We start from the raw sequence: 22,659 nt of genomic DNA, 5'->3' as shown, positions 1-22,659 counted from the left end.
TTGGGCCCCTCCACCTTTCCTTAGCTTTCTTGGACTCAGCTGCTCTCCTGACGGCCATTGGCAGCCGCCCCTTTCTGAGGGGCTCCTGTCCTCGCCACCAGTGACAGGCCCACCCTTCTTGCCTCAGGACAACCACCGGCCGTCTCCCACTTCTGCTGCATGGTAGGGAGGTCCGCCGTATCAGCGGGGTCTCCACAGGGGCAGAGCCGATGGCGTGGACGTGAGGAAAAGGCCTCGTTTTAAGGAACTGGCTCTCGCAGTCTCAGGGGCGGTCAGTTAGGAATCTGCTGGGTGGGCTGGAGGGGTGGAAACTCAGGCCGGACCTGACTGCCATGTCAGTCTCCAGGCAGGTTTTGTTCTGAGTAGATGAAGCCCCAACATGACTGAGAAAGTCTCCTTTACTGGCCTGTCCATGTTGAGCACATCTGTTACATACCTTCCCACCAACGTCCAGAGTGGCTGGACGGAGCCGCTGGGCACCATGCCCAGCTGAGAGGACACATCCAACCTACCCACTGCAGACCTTCTAAGTCTGTTGTGTGATCCCTTCATTTCCCCAGCCTCCACCCCAGCCCTGTGAGGCTGTTGTAGGAGGGCGGGGTCAGAGGTCACTCTCCTTTCCCTAGCCATTGGCCAACCAACACTGGACGGAGCAACTGCGAGGCAGCAGGTGCCCAGTGCGTAGTGAAGGAAGCAACGAGAGCAAGAGAAGACTGCAGAGGAGGAGCATGGCCAGGCGATGCCTTGCGCGGGGGGCCCACCGGCCCCGGCCTTCCGAGTGCGTCTTCCTCAAGCCCAGCGTCCGCACACATGCTCCTGCACATGCAGTTCTGATCCCTCTAGGGACGATGAACCCAGGGCAGGTGACATCTGCTAATACATCATACACTGCCTGACGACAGGGATCCATTCTGAGAAGTACGGCAGTGGGTGCTTCCTGGACTCTGACAGTCAGAGTCCACATGCCAGGGCAGTACGGGACGTCACCGAGGTGGCCTCTAATGCCGTCCAGATGCTTGGTGAACATGAGATGTAGAATTGGCTGCCAGCAGAACAGCCTCCGCCTTTCAGTTGGCCTGAGCTCACGGTGGGTTCATGTGAGACGGCGATGCCGAGGTGGCCAGCACTTCACCAACGGGTGGCTGCTTGTTGCTGCCACGTGTCACATCCTGAACGGGACCAGACATGATCCGCGCTCATGCTGGCAGCACGAAGTCTTGTCCGCTCCGCTGGTTGGGACAGCTCCGGTGTCACAGGAACAGAAATGAGCACCATCACCTACAATGTCCTTAAGAGATTCCTGACGGCATGGACACTGAACCTCCTTCCGCAGGGTGGGGAGCTGTTTGAGGCACACCCCGAGACTGACAGCGCTGATTCTGATGTCTGTTAATATTCCGGATTCTAAGCCACTCCATCAGAGCAGAGGGGTAGGTCTTTTGAAATGGCCTTCAGGGCCGATGGAGTACCTGATACATGGTTCCTCCGGTGAGCCCAGGCGAGCCTGCGCTGGGATCACCGTCCCATTAGCAGAGGGGAGCAACTGCCTAAAGTCCTACGGTGGCTCCTGGCCACCGCCCCAGGGCAGGGCTGTCCTCTTCTCTCCTGGGAGCTGAGGGAAGAGGAGGCTGCTGACAGGCTTTACTTGGGAGCTGTGGAAGGGGAGATGGCCACCCCCAGCCCCACAGGGATGGGGAGCTTGTCACCACTCACCCGCCTCATGTTGATCAGGGCCACCTCCCAGGCCTCCCCTCACAGCAGCCCGTTTCTCTTAGATGATGGCATTTTCTGGGAAGCTGGGCTCCATGGGGGTGGGTGTGCCGGACCAGCTCAGCCAGGGGAGCGCAGCTGCCTCCTTCCCTGGTGACTCTGAGTGGGTGGGGCTTAGGTGGGTTCATGCAGACCCTCGTGGGTCCCTGGCTGGGCAGCTTGAGCACACGGTGTACACTATGATGCTGCCACGGGAGCAGGGGTGGTGTCCCTCTTCTGCACTCAGGACGCCATCTTGAACGTCTGACCTGCATGGACTCATTTCCCTCTCTGCAGGACTCTGTGAGGCAGGGACTAGTCCATCCCCACGTTCTAGATGAAGAGACCGAGGCAAAAACTTCAAGTCATCCATGCTGCACATTTGTTGGAGGGTCTGCAGGTGTGGGGCCCTCTGACATTTGGGGCACACTGCTGCAGCCTGGGACCTTGGGGTCAGTAAGCTTCAGGAGGCCAGCACAGACCGAGACGGCCCTGCACTGAGATGGAGGCAGATGGGTCTGGAGGCCAGTTCCCAGTCTGTGGGCAGCACGACTGCACAGCAGCTCCCCGCCACCTCCACCAATGCAGGCAGGAGGATGGTCCCCCCTGCTGCCCACCCAGCCGTCCCTGGCTGGCTGCTGCATCAAGAGCCCTGCCAGCAGGAAACTACATTTCCAAGCTTCTAACGCTGCAGCTCAGGAGGGAGCATGGAGGAGCTAGGGGAAGAGGCCCACTCCAGTACACAGTGACCCGCACTGGGGGCCTCACAGCAGCAAGAAGCGGGACACCCTAAGAGCTCTGGGCAGGGAGGGTCAAGGCACAGGCAGTTACCTCTCCAAATAAGAATCTGTGCTGTGTGAACTGGCACCTCCTCAGCCCCTGCCCTGGCCTTGGATCTTAACTACGAGTCCCTAGAGTTCTCTTTAAAGGTTCGGCACATCTCCCAACGCAGAGGTCCCCCTGTGTGACAGCTAGGGAGCCTAGAGAGCCAAGGACATCAGCAAGGAGAAGGCTTGTTCATCTAGTGACGGCAACATAAGGCCAAGTTACTCCTGAGCCTAGGGGGAGGGACAGGTGGCAGGAGCCCGGGCCAGGGCTGGGTTCCATCACCCAGTGCGGCTTCCGGGCAGCGGCCTCCAGCGCTGACTCACTGGGCCAGCTTCTCGTTAGGCAGATTCTCTGAATGAAGAAATGCAGCAGAAATCAGGCACACCCTACATAATAGCTCCGAGGCCCGAGGGACTCGACTACGGTACACTGGGTTTCCAGCACCTTCTTCCTGGAAACCCAGGCTTAGCACAGAGCAGATGTTCAGTGGATGGGAAAGGAAGGAAGGAAAGAAGGGAGGGAGAGACATTCAGCCATTGACCCCCAAATCTGGAAGACACTGTCCTTGGCAGGAAAGACCAGGGTCCAGCCCTCTCTGCATCTCCTGGTGTAGGGACTCAGTCAGCTGCTTGCCCCCGGGCCCAGGTTTCCTTATCTGTGAGGTGGTGGTGCAGGTAACCACGTGCTGGCAGATGTTAAATGCTCAGTCCTCACACATGCTTTGAGCAGATGTAATTGCCCCTTCTTGAAGAGCAGGCTGGGCTCACTGAGTCGATTGTCATACCCAGGGTCCCTTTGGATGGAAGTAGTTGGCACAGCATTTGCACCCAGGCCTGTCTGGCTCCCCAAACCCATCTTCTGTTCAACACTCAGTGCCCAGGACTGCTGCGGCCTTAAATGGGGACGGTGACTCTGCAGACTGTGAAGAACAATGCCACACATGCTGCATCGGACCCTGGCGGCTGAGTTCCCAGGGCGCGGCTGGTGCTGGTGGAGTAAATTCCATATGCTCCAGAGGGCAGCACGTGCTGGAAGGGGATCAGAGCGATCCAGGAGTGGAAAACTGGAGTGACGGGCCGGGGGACCTCAGACTCGGGTGGGGCGCACGGCCCCACTGCCCCAGGTCAGCCGCACCCGGTCCTGAGGCGCGTCTGCTGCTGAGCATCAGGTCCTGGGAGCCCTGGTCCCGCCGTGCCTTACAACCCCTTCCCTGCAGTCCTGGGCGGCCCTGGCCCCTGATGCCGAAATCTGTGAAGGGCCGGGGTCCAGAGCCCCGAGCAATGGAAGCAACTCATCCTGGGGTCAGAAGCAGCCTGTTGGCAACAGCCTGGTTTGCATTCGTGGGTGCCTGGCTTCACGCGGTCTTTCGTGTAACTCTGGCAGTAGTAAGTGCAGATTGACCTGCATCGTGTACCTACTTTGCACCCAAAGCTGAGCTGCTCCTTGTGTGCATCATTTTGTCCTGCAGCAGGTCCAGGTGAGCATTATGAGCCACATTGTGTAGACTTAGAAACCAAGGACCAGAGAGGTGAAGTGCCTGACCTGTGGCACACAGCAGGAAAGAAGAGAGTTGGGGAATTGAACTTGAGTCTGAATGTGACATTTTTTATTTCAACAAATACATCCATTGACAAATTCTTCATGCAGATACAGTTGACGGGTTCCAAGTGTCCAGTGACAAGGCTAGGGCTGGAGAGCGGATTGGAAACAATGTTCTTCCTTCCGCTGACCAACCTCAATCCATGCACCCTGGGCCACCATGTGAAGCCAGCCAGCCAGCCAGCACCCTACAAGGTCAGGACCTGGGAAGATCTGATTTTCAGTGACCAGAGGCTCACAGCATCTAGAACCCAGAAGGGACCAAGAAGTCACCTGGGCTGGGTGTGGAACTGGTGTGTGTGTGGAGGACACTCCGATACACAGGGAAAGCTGCTAGAGCCGGACCTTGGGGACAGGGAGGTGGTGGCCACAGAGGCCACACACAGTGGCCACTTCACAGCCTGTTGATCTGCTGGGCTTTCCCACTGTCAGCTCACGGCTGGTGGAAGGAGAGACTCTGGGCACCTCCAGGGTCCCTCCACCCCCACCCTCTGAATTGTCCAGACCCTTAACACATAGACGCCACTCCAGGTCCCAAGAAGACAGGAGCAAAGGATGGACAGTGTGGCTTCCATGTCAGGCTACAGCAGCAGAAGCTGCATTAAACCACAGAAGCCGAGAAACTAAAACCGATGGAAAGGAGATGAGGGCTCAGGACAGCCACGTTCCAGGGACCAGGAGCCTGGAGTGGAGGGCCACACAGAAGGAATGCTCAGGCTGCGCCCTGTTCTTTCTGTCGCGGTGTCTTCGTGTCCTCTTGCCTGGGTTCAGAGTTTTAAGAGCCACACAAGAAGGAGCAGCAGAGACGCTGACAAGCCACCGTGGGGGGGGGGCATCTCACGGCACAGGGGACAGAGACCTGAGAGAAGGACCGCCAGGAAGGTCTGCCTATGACGCCCTGACTGGCCTCTGAGGAACCTGTGCCCTGGGAACAGTGACCAGGACCATGCCAGGTGCCCCAGGAGGGAAGGCCCACCCCGACGGGAGCACAGTGCTCTGGGTCCGTCCGCCACCAGGAGACCGCCCCTCCCCAGCCTCCACCCCGATGTCCACAGCAGCCAGGCTTGGCTTGCAGCAGGGCCGGGTGCCCAGAGAGAGGCACAGAGGGGCCGCAGATGACCGGCTACCTGAGGGCACCAGATGTGGACTTTGAAGACAGCTGTGAACAATACTTGCTAAAAAACAGACAAGACGGAGAGGGCACCAGAGAACCAGGAGCCATCAACAATGATCAGAGAGATGTTCTGAACGCAGAAAAATACACCTGGGTGAAGAGCTGAGTGTGTAACTCCAGCAGACCAGGTGCAGAGGGCAGGAGGACCCGCAGGGTGGGAGAGGCAAGAAACGAGCAGGAAATGGTGAGGAAGAAAGAGCCGGGGACAGGAGTGACCGACGCGACCGTGGGGGCCCAGAGGCGGGATGGGGCCTGGCTGTTCCGCCTTCCCTGTCCGCAGCCTCCTGCCTCCTCTGGGTCATCTCCCATGTCAGGAGAGCGCGATGGCCGCCCAGCCCGCCCAGGCCAGCGAGGGCCACGGCGTCATCGGGGCCGCCCTCTGGTAGATGCACCAGCGGTGCCAGCAGGCCGTGCCCTGCCCTGGGGCAGTCCTGCGCTGCAGCGGGGCCCCGGGCATTTGGAGGGCTGCGGGCTTCTCCGGGTGACTCCGCAGCTCCCAGGTGCTCATTAAGCACCAAGTCCCCTGCTGTTCTTCATCTGGGGCTCAGGAGCTCCACGCTGTTCTCTTTGTCCCTGCTAATTGTCCCCGGCTCCCCGCTGTGGGCGGGGCGCCGGTCCTCACCTGGGCCCTCCTCCTGGCCCAGGAGAGACGCTGACTCCTGAGTCCCACCAGGTGCTGGCACCTGCCCCACTGTGCTGGTGGCCTGTCAGGAGCACAGGCCCCACGGCCTGCGGGGATTCCAGTAGGTGACGGGTGGCTGGTGGCCACTCTGGGGCAGAGAGGGCCGTGCCCACCTCCTTCCTGGGTGGGAGGCGCGCTGGCCCTCCGCGCTCTCGGCTTCTGCAGGTCTTGGCCTGGGTCTCTGATGGGAGCCAGGGCTGGCGTTCCTCCCGGCCGCCCTCCTACCCGGGGCCCAGGGCGAGAGAGGGTACGCCACTGTCCACTGTGAAGCCGACGGCAGCCCGGACGCCTCTGGGAGCTCCTGCCACCTCGCCCTCCTCCCCAGCGCTCGCCCACCCCGAGAGCCGGTCTCCGCGCCCAGCTGGGCCTGGGGCCTCAACTCCGCGGAGCACCCTCTTGGTCACCGCCTTCTGTTAAGGTGCTCCTCTCTGCCCGGCACTCGGGCCCGCAAGGACAACTTGGGCCCTGCTCATTATGGAGACAGATGTCATGAGACCACGTCACCCCTTTGCTCTGACCCATGCCAGGGTCCTTGTCACTCAGAGATGACCTGGTCTCCACTGTGGCCTCCACAGCCTGACACACTCTCCTCCAGCCTGCTGCCCTGCTGCTCACGCTCCTGAGGGCCCTGGGCCTGTTGCTGCCTCAGGGCCTTCGATCACGCATTCCGAACACCCAGCCAGGGCCTGGAATGGCGTGGGGACCAACAAATATGTAGTGAGTGAATTGGATCCGTGGGCAGCCTCGATGGGTAGAAGGCCTGGGGCTTGGGCAGAGTCACCGTCAGCCCTGTTTTCCTGTTGAGAGATTCAGAGAGTGTAGGTCACCCGTCCACAGTCACACAGTGCATGGCGGTAGAGCCTGGGGAGAATCACTCTTCTGCCTCTTGGTCTGTGCTTTTTTGCCAGGCCTTATGTTGCCCTTCCTTTCTACATTCCTGGGGTCCTCCTCTCCCTGTGACCTTGTGAACCTGGGAGAGTCATTTACCATCTTGGAGTCTCAGTTTCCTCCGAGACACAAAGGAAAACTGGCGTCTAGCTGGGGTGCACTTTGAGGCCTGAGATACACACGGACACAGCCTCCTGTTGTCCCTGACGAGACGTGGAGAACATCCACACACCAGATACTGAGAAAGCAGCCCTGAAGCCAGCAGTTCCTCGGTAGATGAGCTCCGCATACAGCATTCGTCTTGTCTCATAAACTTTGTGTAAGTGGGGTTGTGGTCCCATTTTACGGAAGAAGAAACTGAGGGCCAGGAAGGTTGAATGACTTTCCTGAGGTCACACGCTGCTCTAGCAGAGCTTGACTGTGGCCTTTGGAGGCCCAGTTGTGGTAGGTAGAGGCCTGGACTGTGCACTAATGTAACATTTTTCCTGTGATTCTTGCTGCTGCTGCTGAAAATCAGACTCCAGAAGAAAATAAAGTAGAGGAGGGCGGCTGACATGTTTGGGATCCTGGGTGCAGTGCACTGCCTGAGCCCATGACCCGCAGGCTTGCGCCAAGTGCTTCCCGGTCCTGGCTTCTGGCGGTGGGAGGCATGGCAGCCTGGGGCCTTGGCAGCCTTGTAGATAGACGTGACACACTCTGGGCTCAGGAGGGCACACCAGTCACCCATAGCCCCCGGGTTGGCCGCACGCAGAGGGACAACCACAGAATCCGTCAGGGTCATGCAGGACAGCGAGGTCACAGGATGTCATCTTTCTGTCTTCCTCCTTTTCTGTGCAGATGACGGACAGCCTCTGTGCTTTCAAGACAGCTGCTAAACTGGCACATCCCTGTTGACGGCAGCATGCGGAGACCACGCTCTCGTTAAGGATCGTCGGAAACCACGCACCCTGGAGCAGGGCAGCCAGGACGGGGTCCCTGCATCCGGAGCCCAGCCCCTCCCTTCCAGGTCTCACCCCGAGGGTCCCTGGACTGTTGCAGAGATTAAGTAGCCCTGAGCCCCTCTGGTTGGGAAAGGAAATCACTGTTATTACATGTAATTAAAACTTCATCAAGAGACATTACCAGCTCACTTGGGATCGTAGAAGAACAGGCCACGTTATTTCCTAAAAGACAAATTGCAGGCCAGTGAGCGGGTCCTCCAGGAATGTGCTCTGCACCGCCTGGGCACGTCCAGGGCACAGGGGCGGCTGCGTCTCCCTAGGGGTGAAGTTGGCCCTCGCAGCCCCCGAGGCCTCCCAGGGTACCCCAGCTTCCCCTCGGATCACACCTGCATCGCAAGGATTTCTCTGCGTCTCTGCTCAGTGTGGTGGGTTTCCTCCCGCCCGTCGCGGGAGGCCCCAGTGGACGTGAAGATGGTGACCGTGCGGAGGAGGACCCTCAAAGTGCTTACCTTCCTGGTGCTCCTCATCTTCCTCACCTCCTTCTTCCTGAACTACTCGCACACCACGGTGCCCACTGCCTGGTTCCCCAAGCACATGGTCCTGGAGCTCTCAGAGAACCTCAGGAAGCTGCTCAAGTCCCGGCCCTGCGCCTGCACCCACTGCATTGGCCAGCAGGGCCTCTCGGCCTGGTTCGACCAGCGGTTCAACCAGACGGCGCAGCCCCTGCTCAACACCCAGAACGCACTCCTGGAGGAGGACACCTACCAGTGGTGGCTGGTGAGACCTGCCGCGGGCACAGGGCTGGGGCCAGGGGGCTTGCGGGGCCACACGCCAGCCCTGCAGGCACCTGTCACCTTTAAGTCAGAGCACGTCCTCTGGCACTGGTCTCCTGGGGCTGCCGTGGCAGCTGCCGTGGACCAGGAGACCTAGAACCGAGAAGTAGGGCCTCCCTCCCTTCTGGAGGCCAGAAGTCTGAGGTGGAGATGTCGGCAGGCTGGCTCCTCCGAGGCTCTGTGGGAGAGCCTGGGGCACGCTGTCCCTGCACTGGCAGCGGAACTGCCCCGTCTCCGCCTCGGCCAGAGGGCCTTCTCCCGGGCTTGCTTGTGCCCCGTCTCTGTCCTCCTGTGAGGGCGCCCGTCTTGGAGCCAGGGCTCACCCTGAGGCCAGGCTGATCTCTAGAGATCCCCACAGCTCCCCCTGCAGGCCCTCCTTCCTGGTCACATTCTTGGGTCCCGGGGACTGTCCCCTGGATGTGCTTGGGGGCCATTATGTCACCATTGCAGGGGGTGCAATCAAGATGCAAGATCGTTGCCACGGAATTTTATTCTGGCAGGTGATGGAGCTAAGAAGCAAATCAAATGCAGTTGTTCTTCCGTGTCGGTCGGGGTTGGTTCCAGGTCCCTTCAGTACTGAGCCCGCTGATGCTCGAGGCCCTCATGTAAAATGTGTGGTGTTTGCCTGTGACCCGCTCACATCCTCCGTGACTTCAGACTGTCCCGAGGTGACTTACCGTGCCTGACGCCATCTGAACGCCGTGCCAGTGCTGCAGTGCGCAGTGTTTGCCCTGTGCGTGTGTGGTACCGATGCAGTTGTTTTCAAATGTTTTCTATCCACTGTTGGTGAATCCGTGGATGCAGAACCCATGAGTCTGGAGGGCCACGTGTGGACAAGGTAGCTTTGGAAGGAAATGCTCTCAGGAAGGCTGGACAACATGTGTGACCTTGAGGAGTGTGGAAGGGGCCTCTGTAAATGGGGTTGTTGGGGACATCTCTGAGGCTGAGACCCAGAGGCAGAAAAGGCACCAGGCATGGAAAGATCCAGAGAACATGCTATAGGTCCTGGGGCTGGCAAGTGCAAGAGTCCTGGGGTGGCTGGCTGTGTAGGAGGGGTGGAGGAAGTCAGTGTGGCTGGGGTGCCGTGAGGGGGGTGCTAAGAGAACAGAGGCAGGGAAGGGGAAGACCCACTGCGAGAGAAGTGCGGCAGGAAGCCACCGCGAGATCCCACCCAGCCAAGCTTAGATCTCCTCTTGTCACCGGAAAGGTCGTTCTGGTTATAAATAGAACACAGATTGAGGGGAAGCAAGAAATATCCATTTGTGCCCCATTCATCGACACCGTCTGTAGCAGCACCAGTATCTGCAGGTGCCAGAGACATTGTGCAGGGAGAGAAGTGCGGAGTCAGTACCCAACCTGGCTGGAGGATGTGGAGCAGGAAGCTGCCAGGGGAGAGGCTTCTGGTGGAAGCCGGAGGAGGAGCAACTGGCCGGGAAGCGCCCGGAGAGGTTGTCCTCGTGGCGTCTGGAGTGAGGCCACTGCAGGCAGCAGGGTCAGCCTGTGTGTCAGGCTGGGGTGCGAGAGAGTGCGGGAATGCGGGCTTTTCCTGGGGAGGCAGCCACCTGTGCCTGGGACCCTTCAGGAGCTCGGACGCCCTCACGTGCCCTGCTAAGCGCAGGAGCCTGGGTGCGGCTGGGCTGTGGGCAGAGCGGCCCGCGCGGCATATTCTGTAAGGAAGCCCTGCACGGAGGAGCTCACGGTCCCCTTGACATGGGTGGAAACCTCCTGTGGGCCTCAGAAGGCTCCAACCCTGGGCCATATCCAAAGCCCAGCTGCTGACCTGTGCAGGGCTCTGGGGATGTGGCAAAGAGCAGGACAGGCAGGCCTTTGCCTTCTCGGGGACTCAGTGTCTGGAGAAGGAGGAGTGCTCAGCTGAGAAGGGTCAGGGCAGGGGCCCGACTTTGACCTTGCTTCACGGTTTGAGTGACAGGGCCACTGGCCACCTTGCCTGCAGGTGGGACAGATGCCACAGGCCCAGTGCAAGGTCGGGCTCGGAGGCCCGGGCGCACCTGCAGGGAGACAGACGCCTGCTCCTTTTGGTGCCCTCGGAGTGACACGCCTCCTCTGTGACTGTGACCGTGACTGTATGCATACTTGGAAACCGGTGGGGCAGCTAAGGGACGAGGCATTGGAACCGCTTAACGCTCCCTCCTATATTTGTATTAGTAGCCTGTGGTACTTCCACTGCATTTGCAAAGGACAGAGAGAGCCAGAATATCCCTCCCAGGGACATCAGGGATGAGTGACCCGCCCCTTCTGTCCCACATGGGCGAGATCTAGGACACTGGTCCCCAGGTTTCCTCCAGGTTCTCCCTGGTCTGCACGGACGCTCTCGCCAGCTGACCTTAGAGCCGGAACAGACCCCCATTCCTGAAGTGTTGTGGGCCACACCTTGCTGCAGGGGATGGGCAGGCATCCAGGAACGAGGCACGGTGGAGACGGACCCGCAGTGATTCCCGCCCTGTCTTCTTTCCATCTTTGCTGCGTGTGACCTTCTCCTGGCCTGAGGTCTCTCCCCTCCCTCGCTGTGGCCAGTTTTGGTCCCGACAGAGTGAGGGCAGCTGGTGTGGTCATGCAGGCGCTGGGCCAGTCTCCACTGAATCTGCGGCACATCTTCACCTCCACCGCGAAGGCCACGCTTCCCACCTGTGACGGGTCTGAAGTTTCCTTGCCAAATTAACTTTCCTTTTTGCCCTAAGTGAGTTGTTAAAAAGAGTCCCCCAGGAGTGGTCCAGCAGGAGCTCTCGAAGCCCCGGACTGGGCCCAGGTGAGCATGGGCTGTTTCCAGCCAGGAGCACAGCTGACCTCAAGTCCTCAGCCTGGGCCGTCCCGGCAAAGCCAGCCTGCAGTCCAGTAGGTGCTCAGAAAATGTCATTGCTTGAGGGACACAGGCAGGCACAGTGGCCCTCCCTGGGTAGGGTGCCTGTGAGGCCACTCAGCGTCCCACACCTGGTCATGAGGTGATGAACACAGCGTCCTCCCTGGCTGGGGCCTCCACAGAGATTCCCGCCCAGGCCTGGCTGGGGTCCTCTACCCAGGACCACCAGGAGCAGCAGCGTCACGAGGAGCTTGTCAGACAGGCAGGGCCCCCAGGAGGTCGTCTGGAGGTCTGGATGGTGGAGTGGCCGCAGGAGGTCTTATCAGAGGCAGGGGCTGGCTGGATGCTGGGTCTGTTCCTGTGGTGAAGTGTGCAGAGCGTAACGTCCGTGGCTTTGAGCTCTTGTAAGTGTACAGTCACTGGCATGACGCGCCCAGGGCGTCGTGTGACTCGCCACTGCTTAACCCAGCACCCTCCTCCCCAGTAGATCTGCCCCTCTCCCCAGCCTCTGGAATCCACCATTCAGCCTCCAGTCTCCTGAGTTTGACTCTCCAGGAAATGCCTTGTCCTTGCGGACGCCTGCCCGCGGCCCTCCCGACTACGTGTCTTACCAGGCGTAATGATCCCTAGACCGGTCGCGTTGCAGCCTAGAACAAGATCCCCTTCCTCCTTAAGGCAGGTGGCTTTCCGTCTCATTTTCAGGTCACACTTGGCTTATCTGTCGATCCACCTCTGGACCCGTGGGTCGGTCCACCTCTTGACTATGGTGGACATTAGGTCAGCCAGTACTGGCTCAGGACTGCCGTTGACTGTTTTGGCTGTGCAGCTGGGGTCAGCATGGTGGGGTTAGAGAGTGGCTCTGCGTCAGCCTTGTAAGGAGTCGTCACCACACGGTCTTCCACAGTAGCCACATTACATCCCCACCAGCAGTGCACAAGGGTTCCTTATCCTTTGTTATTCTTCCTTTTCAAAAACTATAACCATTCTAGCGGATGTGGAGTATGGTACAAATAACATCACCTTCAGTTTCCCTGTGGCATGTTTTATTAGTCCGTTTTTATTACTATAAGAAAATACCTGAGGCAGACTACTTTATAAAAAAAAAAAGAAAAAAGGTCTGTTTTGACTCACAGTTCTGGAGGGTGAGGGATTTCATCTGGTGATGGCCTTCTTGCTGGCCATGCAGAGGCAACAGCACTTGCGTGGCAAGAGACAGGAGGCATGTGTGGGTCTCCTGACCTCTCTCCTTTTTCTTGTAAAACTACAAAAATTCAGTCGGGGGCCTTTTTAAATTGTAATCAAGGTGGCCCAACAGCTGTGCACCATGATCATATGAAGTCTCCACCCTCTTAACGCCTCACAGCGGGGACTAGGTGTCAACACATGAAGCCTTGGGGTCTCTCAAACCATGTCCAACTGTAGCTCCCGTCTAAGGGTCTTGTGCTCATGGCGATGCTTGACATGCCTCCTGGAGGGAATTCGGATTCCTTCCTCTGAGTGGGGACTGGATGCCCCAGGAGCTCTCCACTCCTCTTCCTGGTCATGGCCTCCTGGACAGTGACCAAAGTCACCTCTAGCCACACCTTCCTCTCCCAGTCAGCCCATGTCCCTGGGGCAGGTGACGGAATCACCCCACAGTGCATCTCCCCCACCCCGCCTCAGGGATGGGCCTTCTGAAGGTCAAGGTCGCAGGCTGGAGGCAGCAGCCATTTGGGGGAAACCTTAAGGGTCTGAAAGCCCAGATTCAGTTCCTGGTTTGCACGTGGGACAAGTCGCCCTGCCCCTTGGCCGAGAGCGCCTTCCTACTGTGGTTGGAGCACCACCCCCTTTTCGTGGTGAGAGGGTGGGCCAGGTGCCACGCAGCTCGTGCAGCCACTCCAGGCCTCCAGGGCCCAAGCGCCGCTGGAGACACGGGTCAGACCCGGGCAGAGCCATGGGGACTAAGAGTGGCCTACTGTCCTGGCTTTAGCACCAAAGTCCTGCAACCAGGGGTGTCCTCAGGTCTGGCCAGCCAGGAGGGGCCAGGAAGGAGTCGCGGGGCGCGGGCCTTTGAGCTGCTCTCAGAAGACGCAAGCCACGTGCTAAGGTGACACAGGCCCTTGCCTCCAGCGAGCGGCCACTCTTGGTCAGGATGGGTGAGGGGCAGTCGTCCTGGGGCTGCTGAGGGTGGGAGGGGCAGGGCTGGGCAGAGGGTCCTGCTGCTGTCAGTCAGGTGTGCCGGGCCAGAGAGCAGCCCTGCACCCGCCCCACGGCTCCATCAGGTGTGACCAAGGGCCTGGAGCCCCAGGAAACTGGTGTTCAGAGTTAAGAGGCCATCAGGAGCAGGTGGGGTGAGACGGACCCCAGAGGTCCTGGCTGGGACCCTGGGGGGATGCAGGCACTCCGAGAGGGGCAGGTCAGCAGGCGGGGCCAGCACCCCGGAGTGCGGCGTGAGGGGCTGTGGCCGCCTGTGGAGCCGAGCGCTGGGCTTCTCACCGCACCTTTGCCTGTGGTCAGCATCCTCGCCCATCTCCAGCCATTGCAGGCCGCCGCCCGTAGGAGGTGTCTGTGGACATTAGCAGAGAGAATGAAGGAGCTCCTTCTGTTCCTGAGCAGCCCTGGGTTCCCGGGTGGGTGACTGTGTCTGAGCTGCCGTCACCTCCAGCACCCAGCAGAGGAAGGGCACGCGGGAGGTGCCAGCGGAGGACAGCTGGGGCCGGGGCGCTGCGCCCGCCTGGCCAGGGGCAGCACCCCAGGCCGACCGCCACCTTGGTCCTCCACAGAAGCTGCAGCGGGAGAAGAAGCCCAACAGCCTGAACGACACCCTCAAGGAGCTGTTCAGAGTGGTGCCCGGGAACGTGGACCCCCTGCTGGAGAAGCCGGCCGCCGGCTGCCGGCGCTGCGCCGTCGTGGGCAACTCGGGCAACCTGAAGGAGTCCTCCTACGGGCCCGAGATAGACAGTCACGACTTCGTGCTGAGGTGAGCGGACCCCAGCCCGAGCCCACCCTGGGGCATGAGAGCCTGGCTCGGGGCCCAATCCCGGAGCCCCGGGACTACCAGGGCTGCGCCCCGCTGTTCCCAACTGGGCTTTGCAGGCTGGGATGGACCAGGAGTCTCCCTGGGTGCAGAGAAAAGCCACCGAGGGGCAGCCCAGGGGCTGGGGGCTGGGCTGGGAGGCCCCGTGGGTCCGAAGACACTGGTCTTCCAAATTCATCTCCCGTTTGCCATCTAGGCTGTGACAGAACCATAGCGCATATTTCCCTGTCACCAAGTTACAGACACCCTCAAAATGGCCTGCGTCTACCCTAGGACCCTGGGACCCTGGCCACAGTGCTCACGAGGGCCCCAGGACAGGGCACGAGCCGGGTGGGGCTGGCTCTCCCCAGCCACCTTCTCCACCAGGCCCCTCTGTGTCTTGGACGTGATGTCCTTAGACCCCTCACCCAGCTCTCGGTGTACCTGGTGTCCAGTGGGAAGGTTCGAGGTGAGGGCAGAGTCAGAGTCAGGGTCAGACAGACCTGAGGTCAAACACTGGGTGGCTCCGTGGCCTGGACACCCTGTCTGACCTCAGGTTTCCAGGTCCATGATAAAGGACCATGAAGCACCTATGGGTGCACGTGAGGAAATCGAGGCCTGGCGAGAAGGGGACGCACCTGAGGTCACAGGGCAGCTAAAGCCACGTGACCAGTGCCCTGTGTCCTGCAACGCCAGGGCCTCACAGTGCGGCTTTCCCCCTTCTCTCCCAGGATGAACAAGGCCCCCACGGCGGGGTTTGAGGCCGATGTGGGCAGCAAGACCACCCACCACCTGGTGTACCCCGAGAGCTTCCGGGAGCTGGGGGAGGACGTCAGCATGGTCCTCGTCCCCTTCAAGATCACCGACCTGCAGTGGGTGGTCAGCGCCACCACCACGGGCACCATCTCCCAGTGAGTCCCCAGCACACATGGCCCCCGCTCACACCACCTGCCCTGGCCGTCCAGCTCCGACTGCCCCAGCTCTCACCTCTTCACAAAGCCACGGTGTCACCGTCCTGCAGGGGACTCCTGAGTGGACCGCCTAGGTCCCCTTCCCAGAGGCCCTGGAACCCCGGGGTCCCCTGCTGGAAGGACTCCATACGTTGGTTCCACCCCCGCCGTAGCTCTGGCGTGCTCAAGATCAAACTTGACCCAGAGCCTCGGCCACCATTTGGGTCCAAGTCTGAGGCCTGAACTCTTCCCAAAAGGGGTGCTTCCTGGTCCCAGGCCAGGTGCCCTGGGAGCAGAGCTGGCGCCAGGAGCTTGGGTTTCGTCTGTGTCTGCAGGGAGCGAGGGCCGGCCCGGGCTGGGAGGAGCAGGCAGGCGGGCCGAGCCGTGGTCTCCTTGTGCTCGAACCCGCTAGGCTTCTGGCCTCAGATCCCGGGTGGTCAGAGCCAGGCTTGTGCTCTCATGCTGGGCATGTGACCTCCTAGGTGAGCAGGGGCAGCCAGGGCCACCTCAGCCTGCACCGGTCACCAGCCAGCAGCCCAGCTGCTGGACACAGGCCTGTGGACCTGAAAGGTCCAGGCATCACACGTCCCCACTGTGGTCCTTCAGCCTATGCTGGGATCAAATCCAGCCCTAACTGTTCAGGGAAACCAGAAGTCCAGAATGAGCCAAGGCCGCCCCCTGGTGTCCACAGCGGGGCTGCTGCCCGCAGGGCCCACAGGGGCAGGGAGTGCAGGGCTGGGGCCCAGGAGCCTCCCCTGCCTCCCGCCCTCCCTGTGGAAGAACCCCCCCCCCCCCCCGGAGCTGCTAGTGCTCTGGAAGCCCTGCCATGCTGACCACCTTCTCCCTCCCCATCTGCAGCACCTACGTCCCCGTCCCCTCGAAGATCAGCGTGAAGCAGGACAAGGTGAGTGGAGCTGAGCCACTCAGCCCTGCGCTGGGTGTGCCGAGGATGCACCCGGCCCGGCCTGGTGCAGACAGGGTTCTCAAAGTGGGGTCTCCAGAGCAGCAGCAGCAGAGGCAGCAGAGGCCCACCCCAGACCGTCCCCAGGACCCGAGGTGCTGCCCAGTAATCTGAATTTTAACAAGCCCCCAGGGGCGTGTGGGCTGCAGCGTGAAGGCAGCTCTTGTCCATCCGCCATGAGCATCTCTAAGCCAAGACCCACCCGGCTTCATCTTTCCCAGCAGGCTCCCTGGTGCGGGCTTGACTAAGACCCGGGCCAAGGGCAAAAGAAGGAAGGAAGCAAATGCCCATAACGCTGTCCCTTCACACAGTCACATTTAAGTAGGATCAGAGAGGTCACTAATCTGCTCGGGGACACACAGCTCGCTGGTGAGAGGGCGAGGACTGAAGTCTCCCTGTTCCTCCAGCACCCTGCCCGGTGCTACTGACTGCACTGCCCTAAGAGGACACCACCGGGGTGTCTGGGGGTGGTGGAGGGGACGCCTCCAGAGATGGAGGTACCTTGAAGCCAGACTGAGAGACAGTGCTCCTCAGAGACGGCAGACCCTCCCTTCAGTCCAATCCTGGAGGCCGGTGTTAGGCTTTCTGAGCGCGCGTGCCCTCTGCTGCCTGAGAATTCCCCTCATGTCCTCCAGTGGCCCTGGGGTATGGAACCAAGGCCAACCTGACCCCGATCCCTCCCTTTGGCCGTGTGATGGGGAGCAGGCTCTGAGCCTCCTTGAGCCTCGGTTTTCTCATCTGTAGCAGAAGGAGAGGAACCCGCCGTCCCGGAGCAGAATGAGTCCCGCTGTGCTGGGCAGAGCAGCCCTGGCTCCTCCTCCCGTGGAGAGGCCTCAGGGCTTGCTCCTGGGCCTCCCGGGGTTTTAGTTAAATGTCCCCTTCCCAGGAGCCTTCCCTCCCAAGCACCTGTGGCCCCCTCTTTACTTCCTCATGTGCTTTGGCCCTTGAGCGCCACCTCATGACGCCGGGTGGGGTCCGTCCCTCCCACCAGCGTGTGAGCAAGCCCTCTCAGAGCTGCGTCCCCGCAGCCACAACAGTGTTGGCCAGTAGCGCTCAGGCCTGTGCTCACCGGAACCCCTTGGGCCCCCCACAGATCCTCATCTACCACCCGGCCTTCATCAAGTACGTCTTCGACAGCTGGCTGCAGGGCCACGGGCGCTACCCGTCCACCGGCATCCTCTCGGTCATCTTCTCCATGCACATCTGTGACGAGGTGGGCCACCTGGGGTCCAGGGCTAGCCTCGCACAGTGCTGAGAGGAGGGGAGGGCGGGCCGTCAGCCCCTGGTGGCTCAGACCCCTGGTCTCCTGGGACCGCGATGCCTGCCCGGCGACACTTTCAGGAGGGATGGCCGTCTGTGAGTCGGTTCTCAGGAGAGGATTCTGGTACATCCTGCCTGTTGCCCAGGGCGGAACCAGGCCAAGGGTGGTGGAAGCTCCTGCATGAGCCAACTCTGGGAGGGACAGTTGCCCCTGCCTTGGCGCGTGACCTCAGGTGCTCCTGAGGGCCACCTGTGCAGCCCAGGCCCAGCACCTGGGCCACATCCCGGCCAATGGCGTTGGAAATTCTGGGAGTGGAAACAGGTGTCCACGGTCCCCTTTCCCACCGAGGCTGGGGACCAATGGTCTTGTGGAGTGTTCACCCACCTGGGTGCTGGTTTCCGCCTAGCAGAGGAGCAGGACCCAGGGCCAGTCCTGCCCTGCCTCCTTGGCCCTGGATTCAGGCAGGCCACTCCAATGTCTCTGTCGCATACAACCTATGCCCACCCTGGTTGCTGGCTGGAATCCCAGAGAGTGGCCACAGGGGGCGGGTCCCAGTCTCCCATCCCCAACCTTCAGGTGGCCGGTCACACAGCTGGTCACCACCCAGGTTCCTGCCTGGGCTCTTGCTTCCTCTCTGTACTCCTATGTCCATGGAGGAACTGCTGAGAAGCTGCATGCACCTGGGGCCAGCGGGGTCGGGAGCCTTTGCCTGGCCCCAAGCCCGCTCTCCACTGTCCTCCCCGCTGGAGGGGCTGGAGAAGAGGTCACGCTTTCCTGGTGAGGCCCGGTGCTCAGGCCCACCTGCCTGCTGTCTCTCCCAAGGCCTCCAGGCCCGTGCCGGACTCCAGTTTTGCTTGACTTGCTGGGTCTTGGCTGACCCCTGGGGGTCCGCAGAAGGATCTCTCACTCTTTGGCTGTCTCCTATGGCCTGGGATTCAGGATTGGCCACGGCTCCCTTTCCTGGTGGTCCCAGGTCTCACTCTTACCTTCACTTTGCCCCACAGGTGGACTTGTACGGCTTTGGGGCAGACAGCAAGGGGAACTGGCACCACTACTGGGAGAACAACCCATCAGCAGGGGCTTTCCGCAAGACAGGGGTGCATGATGCTGACTTTGAGTCCAACGTGACAGCCACCTTGGCGGCCATCAACAAAATCCGGATCTTTAAGGGGAGATGACGTTGTGAAGGGTTAAGGACAGACACACCTCGCTGTACCTCGATTTCCAGCCTCGGGGCGCGTTGGAGTTTCTCTCTTCCCGGGGCTCCAGGGCCAGCCTTGGGGTGCCCAGGGGCCACGAGCAGTCTCCAGCACCCCCGTTTTCAGCAGCATCTACTCAGCAGAGCTGCCCCACTCTGCCGGGGCCACAGAGCAAGTCTTAGAACCTGTCTCAGGTGGGAGAGTGTCCCCCTCTGCTGTCCCAGCGCTGGGAGAAGCTGCAGTGATGCAGGAAAGCTCCACGTGAAAATGATTTTGGCTTCTGGGGTGGAGGGGACCCATATGGAAGACCCGCCTATGCTAAAAGACAGGCGACCTCCCAGGGAAACGGGCAGAGGCCGGCAGGCTGACTGTCCCTGACGCTCGCTGGGCTGTGAGTGACGGCCACCTCCAGGCCAGAGCCGCACCAGGCCACGCACACACTGGGCGAGGCGCTGCCTTCTGCACGAGGCCTGGCCTCTCGCCCAGGGTGACGGCCCTGCCGTCCCTTTCTGAAGCTCACTGCTGTCGACCAGGACAGGTCTCTGACCCCAGAGGTTGTCGCAGGCGCTCGGCTACCGGCTTCCCACAGGCGCCAACGCCTCTTTCCAAACTCTTCCTTGGAGTGATCAATCTCTGTGGTTCTGACCATGGCCGAGAGCAGACCTGACCACGTCCATGTGCCTTCGTCCTGGGGAGAAATGCATGCACAGCTGGAGAGAGGCCAGAGCCCCCACCTGAGGTGGGCGCCCCAGCCGCCCCGGCTCCATGGCGGGGACTCGTGTTCCGGTGTCTGAGTGATGATGCTCAGCCCCCGGTCATCAGCCGAGGCGCGTCCGCTCTAATTTCCGTGGACCACTGGGTTTGGTGCCGTGACCGTCCAAGGCCACGAGGGGCCTGCCACAGCCAGCCTTTTCCCCGAGGGCCCAGGTCTGGGCCAGTCCTTCTGGCCACCTTCTTGGCACCTGGGGGTGGGATGGGGCATCCAAGGAACGGCGACCTGCACATACCTCATCTCCCTCCTCGCCGGCCTTCCTGATTATTTATTGATTTTATTTTTAATTCAACTGACACTGTGTGCACTCTGGCTGCTGATGCTCCTGGTGTTTTAATCAAGCTTCTGCCTCCCCAGCAGCTGGGATGGGGGTGTCCAGTCTGGGGCCGGCTGGTGGGCATCGCAGGTGTCACACTGGTGGCGTGTGGATGGTCCCGTCCTGCCTGCTGCCCAGCACCCGCTTCTCGTATCCCTCCTTCTGACCCGACTCATTCTCAGGCCAGGAGTCTCCCAGCTCAGCGAAACCCTCTCTTGGAGGGGAGGAGTGGAGCCACAGGCACAGGGGACAGTGACGAGGGTCAGTGACTGTTGGCTGCAGTTACTGATGTTCAGTCAGAGAAGCCACTCTTCCCATGCCGAACGTTTCCGAAGGCCGGTGCTGCCCCAGGGAGGTGCGGTGTTTTCCTGGTGGAGTGTGAAGGGCGTAGTCGGGTAAGCCATGGGACTGGCTGTCCCCAGCTCAGGTCCCCTGTGCAAACTGCGGGGGAGGAGTCACAGGGCCTTGGGGCCACCTGTGGCTTCAGGCCATTCACAGGAGTCCTCAAAAATTGCACATCAGCTTCGGTATTTTGCCAAGTCTGCAATAGAGCATTTAGGGATAGAAGTTTCCGTAGCCTTTATAGACTCTCAAAGAGTCAGGATCTGGAGGTGGTTTTCTTTTGTTTTGTTTTTTAAATCTGTTTAAGCTTTAAAATCTTCCTGTACTTGAGACTCTCTTTGGGTAGAGGGTGGACAGTCAACTTGAGGCCTTGATGCATCCTCTGAGACTAGAGGTCCCAGTTGCACGTGGCGTGAAGAACTCAGCAGATGCTTGCTGGTCGCTGATCTGCCCCAGGGACAAACTCCCCTGGTGCAGAGAAGAGTGTGGACTTGGGCCCACCTGCCCTTCTCCTCAAAGCTGGGGTTTCAGGTGACAGGTTCAGGCTGAGGGGCTACATTCTGGTTCTACTGAGTAAGAACAGGTCCAGAGGTGGGTCTGAGCAGGGTGCCGCCTGGGTCGCTAGTCTGGTCCCCATCTCGTCCCTCCTTCCCTCCCTCCCATGAGGATGTTCTGGCTGCGAGGTGTCTTCCGGCCCACGATGCAGATCTGCATTTTACAGATGAGCAGAGCAGGGCCCGGGGAAGGGATGTGACTTGGGAAATTGCCTCAGTTGTAAGAGCACAAGTCCAAGAGTCGGAGCAGGAACAGGACGTGGCTGGCTCATGTCTGAAATGCAGGCCCTTCTTTGTGTCTCACTGACTGAGTGGCGGGTGCGTAACCACGGGAAAGCCAGTCGCTGTGGCAGAATGCAGTGCACTGACTGGCCTGTGTGGGACTGCCGAGAAGCAGCCGGTGGCTCAGTGGGACTGGTCCTGCTGTCAGCCGGTGGACCCGAAGCAGCCCTGCCGGACGAGCTCTTCTGTGCCTACCGCAGGCAGAGGTTACTGGTCTGTGCTCCTCAGGCCGCTGGAAACCAGCCCTGAGCTGGGCAAGGAGCAGGGCCCCCTGCCTGCAGCACACAGAGTGAACCCAAGGCCACCGAGGTGGGCCCACGAGATTGCGGCAGCTGCCCATCCGCCAGGCGCCCATGTGAGCCGGCGCCCAATTTGTTGGAGATTTGCATGACACCCTGCTTGTGTCCACTGCTAGGAGAAAGGACAGGTCTGTAGCCTTTGGCTCCCTGGAGGAATGTAGGACAGAGAAGAAATTCTTCAACATTTTTGAAACTGGGTTTGTCGAGCATCGCCCAGCAGACCGGGTGGCCTGGCTTTGCAGGAGAAGTCAGATGCCAGCAAAGAGCGGGACAGTCAGGGAAGCCAGCAAGAGAGCGCAGTCGAGACGAGGGGCTCTCCTGGGGAAGGGGCACGGCCAGGGGTCTGGGTGGGCTCCCAGTCTCCACCATGGCACCCGAAGGGGCCCTCGAAGCCAATCCTACCTCCCTGTGAACCGGGCCTCGGGGTTGAGGTGGAGTAGAACAGGGAGAGCATCCGGCCTGGCTCCTGTGCCGCCCCCTTTCCCCTCGAGGCAGCGAGAACACAAGTAGGAAACCCTCCCTCTCCTGGTTAGGATGGAACATGCTTTCTCCAGGGACCCAGCCCCGGGGGGCCGCTGCCCAGCCAAAGAGGGCCACTCACCAATCATGCATCCTTAGGAACTGCAGCCGTTAGTTCCCTGTGGATAACACGGTGTCCAGTGTGGACACGTTTTGTGACTAACGTGGCCACAGGCTTCCAAGCTGCTCATCCCCCTGTGGCCTGGGCCAGCCAGTTTTGAGACCGTCAGATCTCCCTTCCTGTTTGTCATGAGTGTCCCCCGCTCTGTGTCCCTGGGTGCTGCCTGTCACCTGTGCAGAGGAAAGGGGAGGAGATGTCAGAGCCGTTCCCCCAACAAGCGGCAGAGCCACAGGGGCCTGACCTCTTCCTAGCAGCCCGTCTGCCTGCCTCCAGCCTCCTGATCACCTTCCAGCCCAGCAGGACCCTGACCCCAGCTCAGCTCTACCCTGGTACCAGGTTCCCCTCAGCTGCCCTCCTGCCAGGGCCCCAGGGCCAGGATGGTAGCTTTCATCTCAGCTGCACCAGGAGCCGCCCGCCACTGAGCGGGTGGGAGGGTCCCTCCTGCAGATCGCTTCGGCCCGCCCACGCCCCTCCAAGCCAAAGCTGATCAGCACTTTTTCTCCTTTGCGATCTCGATCTCCTGCCTTCCCTTGTTGGTGATTCAGCTTTTGCTCCCCTCCCCCCACCCCGTGTTGA

The 22,659-nt window shown here is 60.5% G+C and overlaps 1 protein-coding gene across 3 annotated transcripts in view; it reads left to right on the top strand.

The window, feature by feature from the left end:
• ST3GAL1 (ST3 beta-galactoside alpha-2,3-sialyltransferase 1) overlaps window positions 1-19,962 on the top strand; it is a 75,401-nt gene extending 55,439 nt beyond the window's left edge. For all 3 annotated transcript variants that reach the window (XM_079134733.1, XM_079134734.1, XM_079134735.1), the window contains exons 3-8: window positions 7,758-8,638; window positions 14,275-14,471; window positions 15,239-15,418; window positions 16,316-16,361; window positions 17,512-17,631; window positions 18,684-19,962. In XM_079134733.1, coding sequence (XP_078990859.1) covers window positions 8,333-8,638; window positions 14,275-14,471; window positions 15,239-15,418; window positions 16,316-16,361; window positions 17,512-17,631; window positions 18,684-18,857 — 1,023 coding nt within the window. In that variant the 5' untranslated portion in view covers window positions 7,758-8,332 and the 3' untranslated portion in view covers window positions 18,858-19,962. The remainder of the gene's footprint in view (window positions 1-7,757; window positions 8,639-14,274; window positions 14,472-15,238; window positions 15,419-16,315; window positions 16,362-17,511; window positions 17,632-18,683) is intronic.
• The last annotated feature ends 2,697 nt before the right edge of the window (window positions 19,963-22,659 follow it).

The sequence above is a fragment of the Sciurus vulgaris genome, assembly GCF_902686455.1.
Source record: "Sciurus vulgaris genome assembly, chromosome: 1".
Taxonomy (NCBI): Eukaryota; Metazoa; Chordata; class Mammalia; order Rodentia; family Sciuridae; genus Sciurus; species Sciurus vulgaris.
Note: the sequence above shows the minus strand (reverse complement) of the source record. Positions and strands in the feature narration are given on the sequence as shown.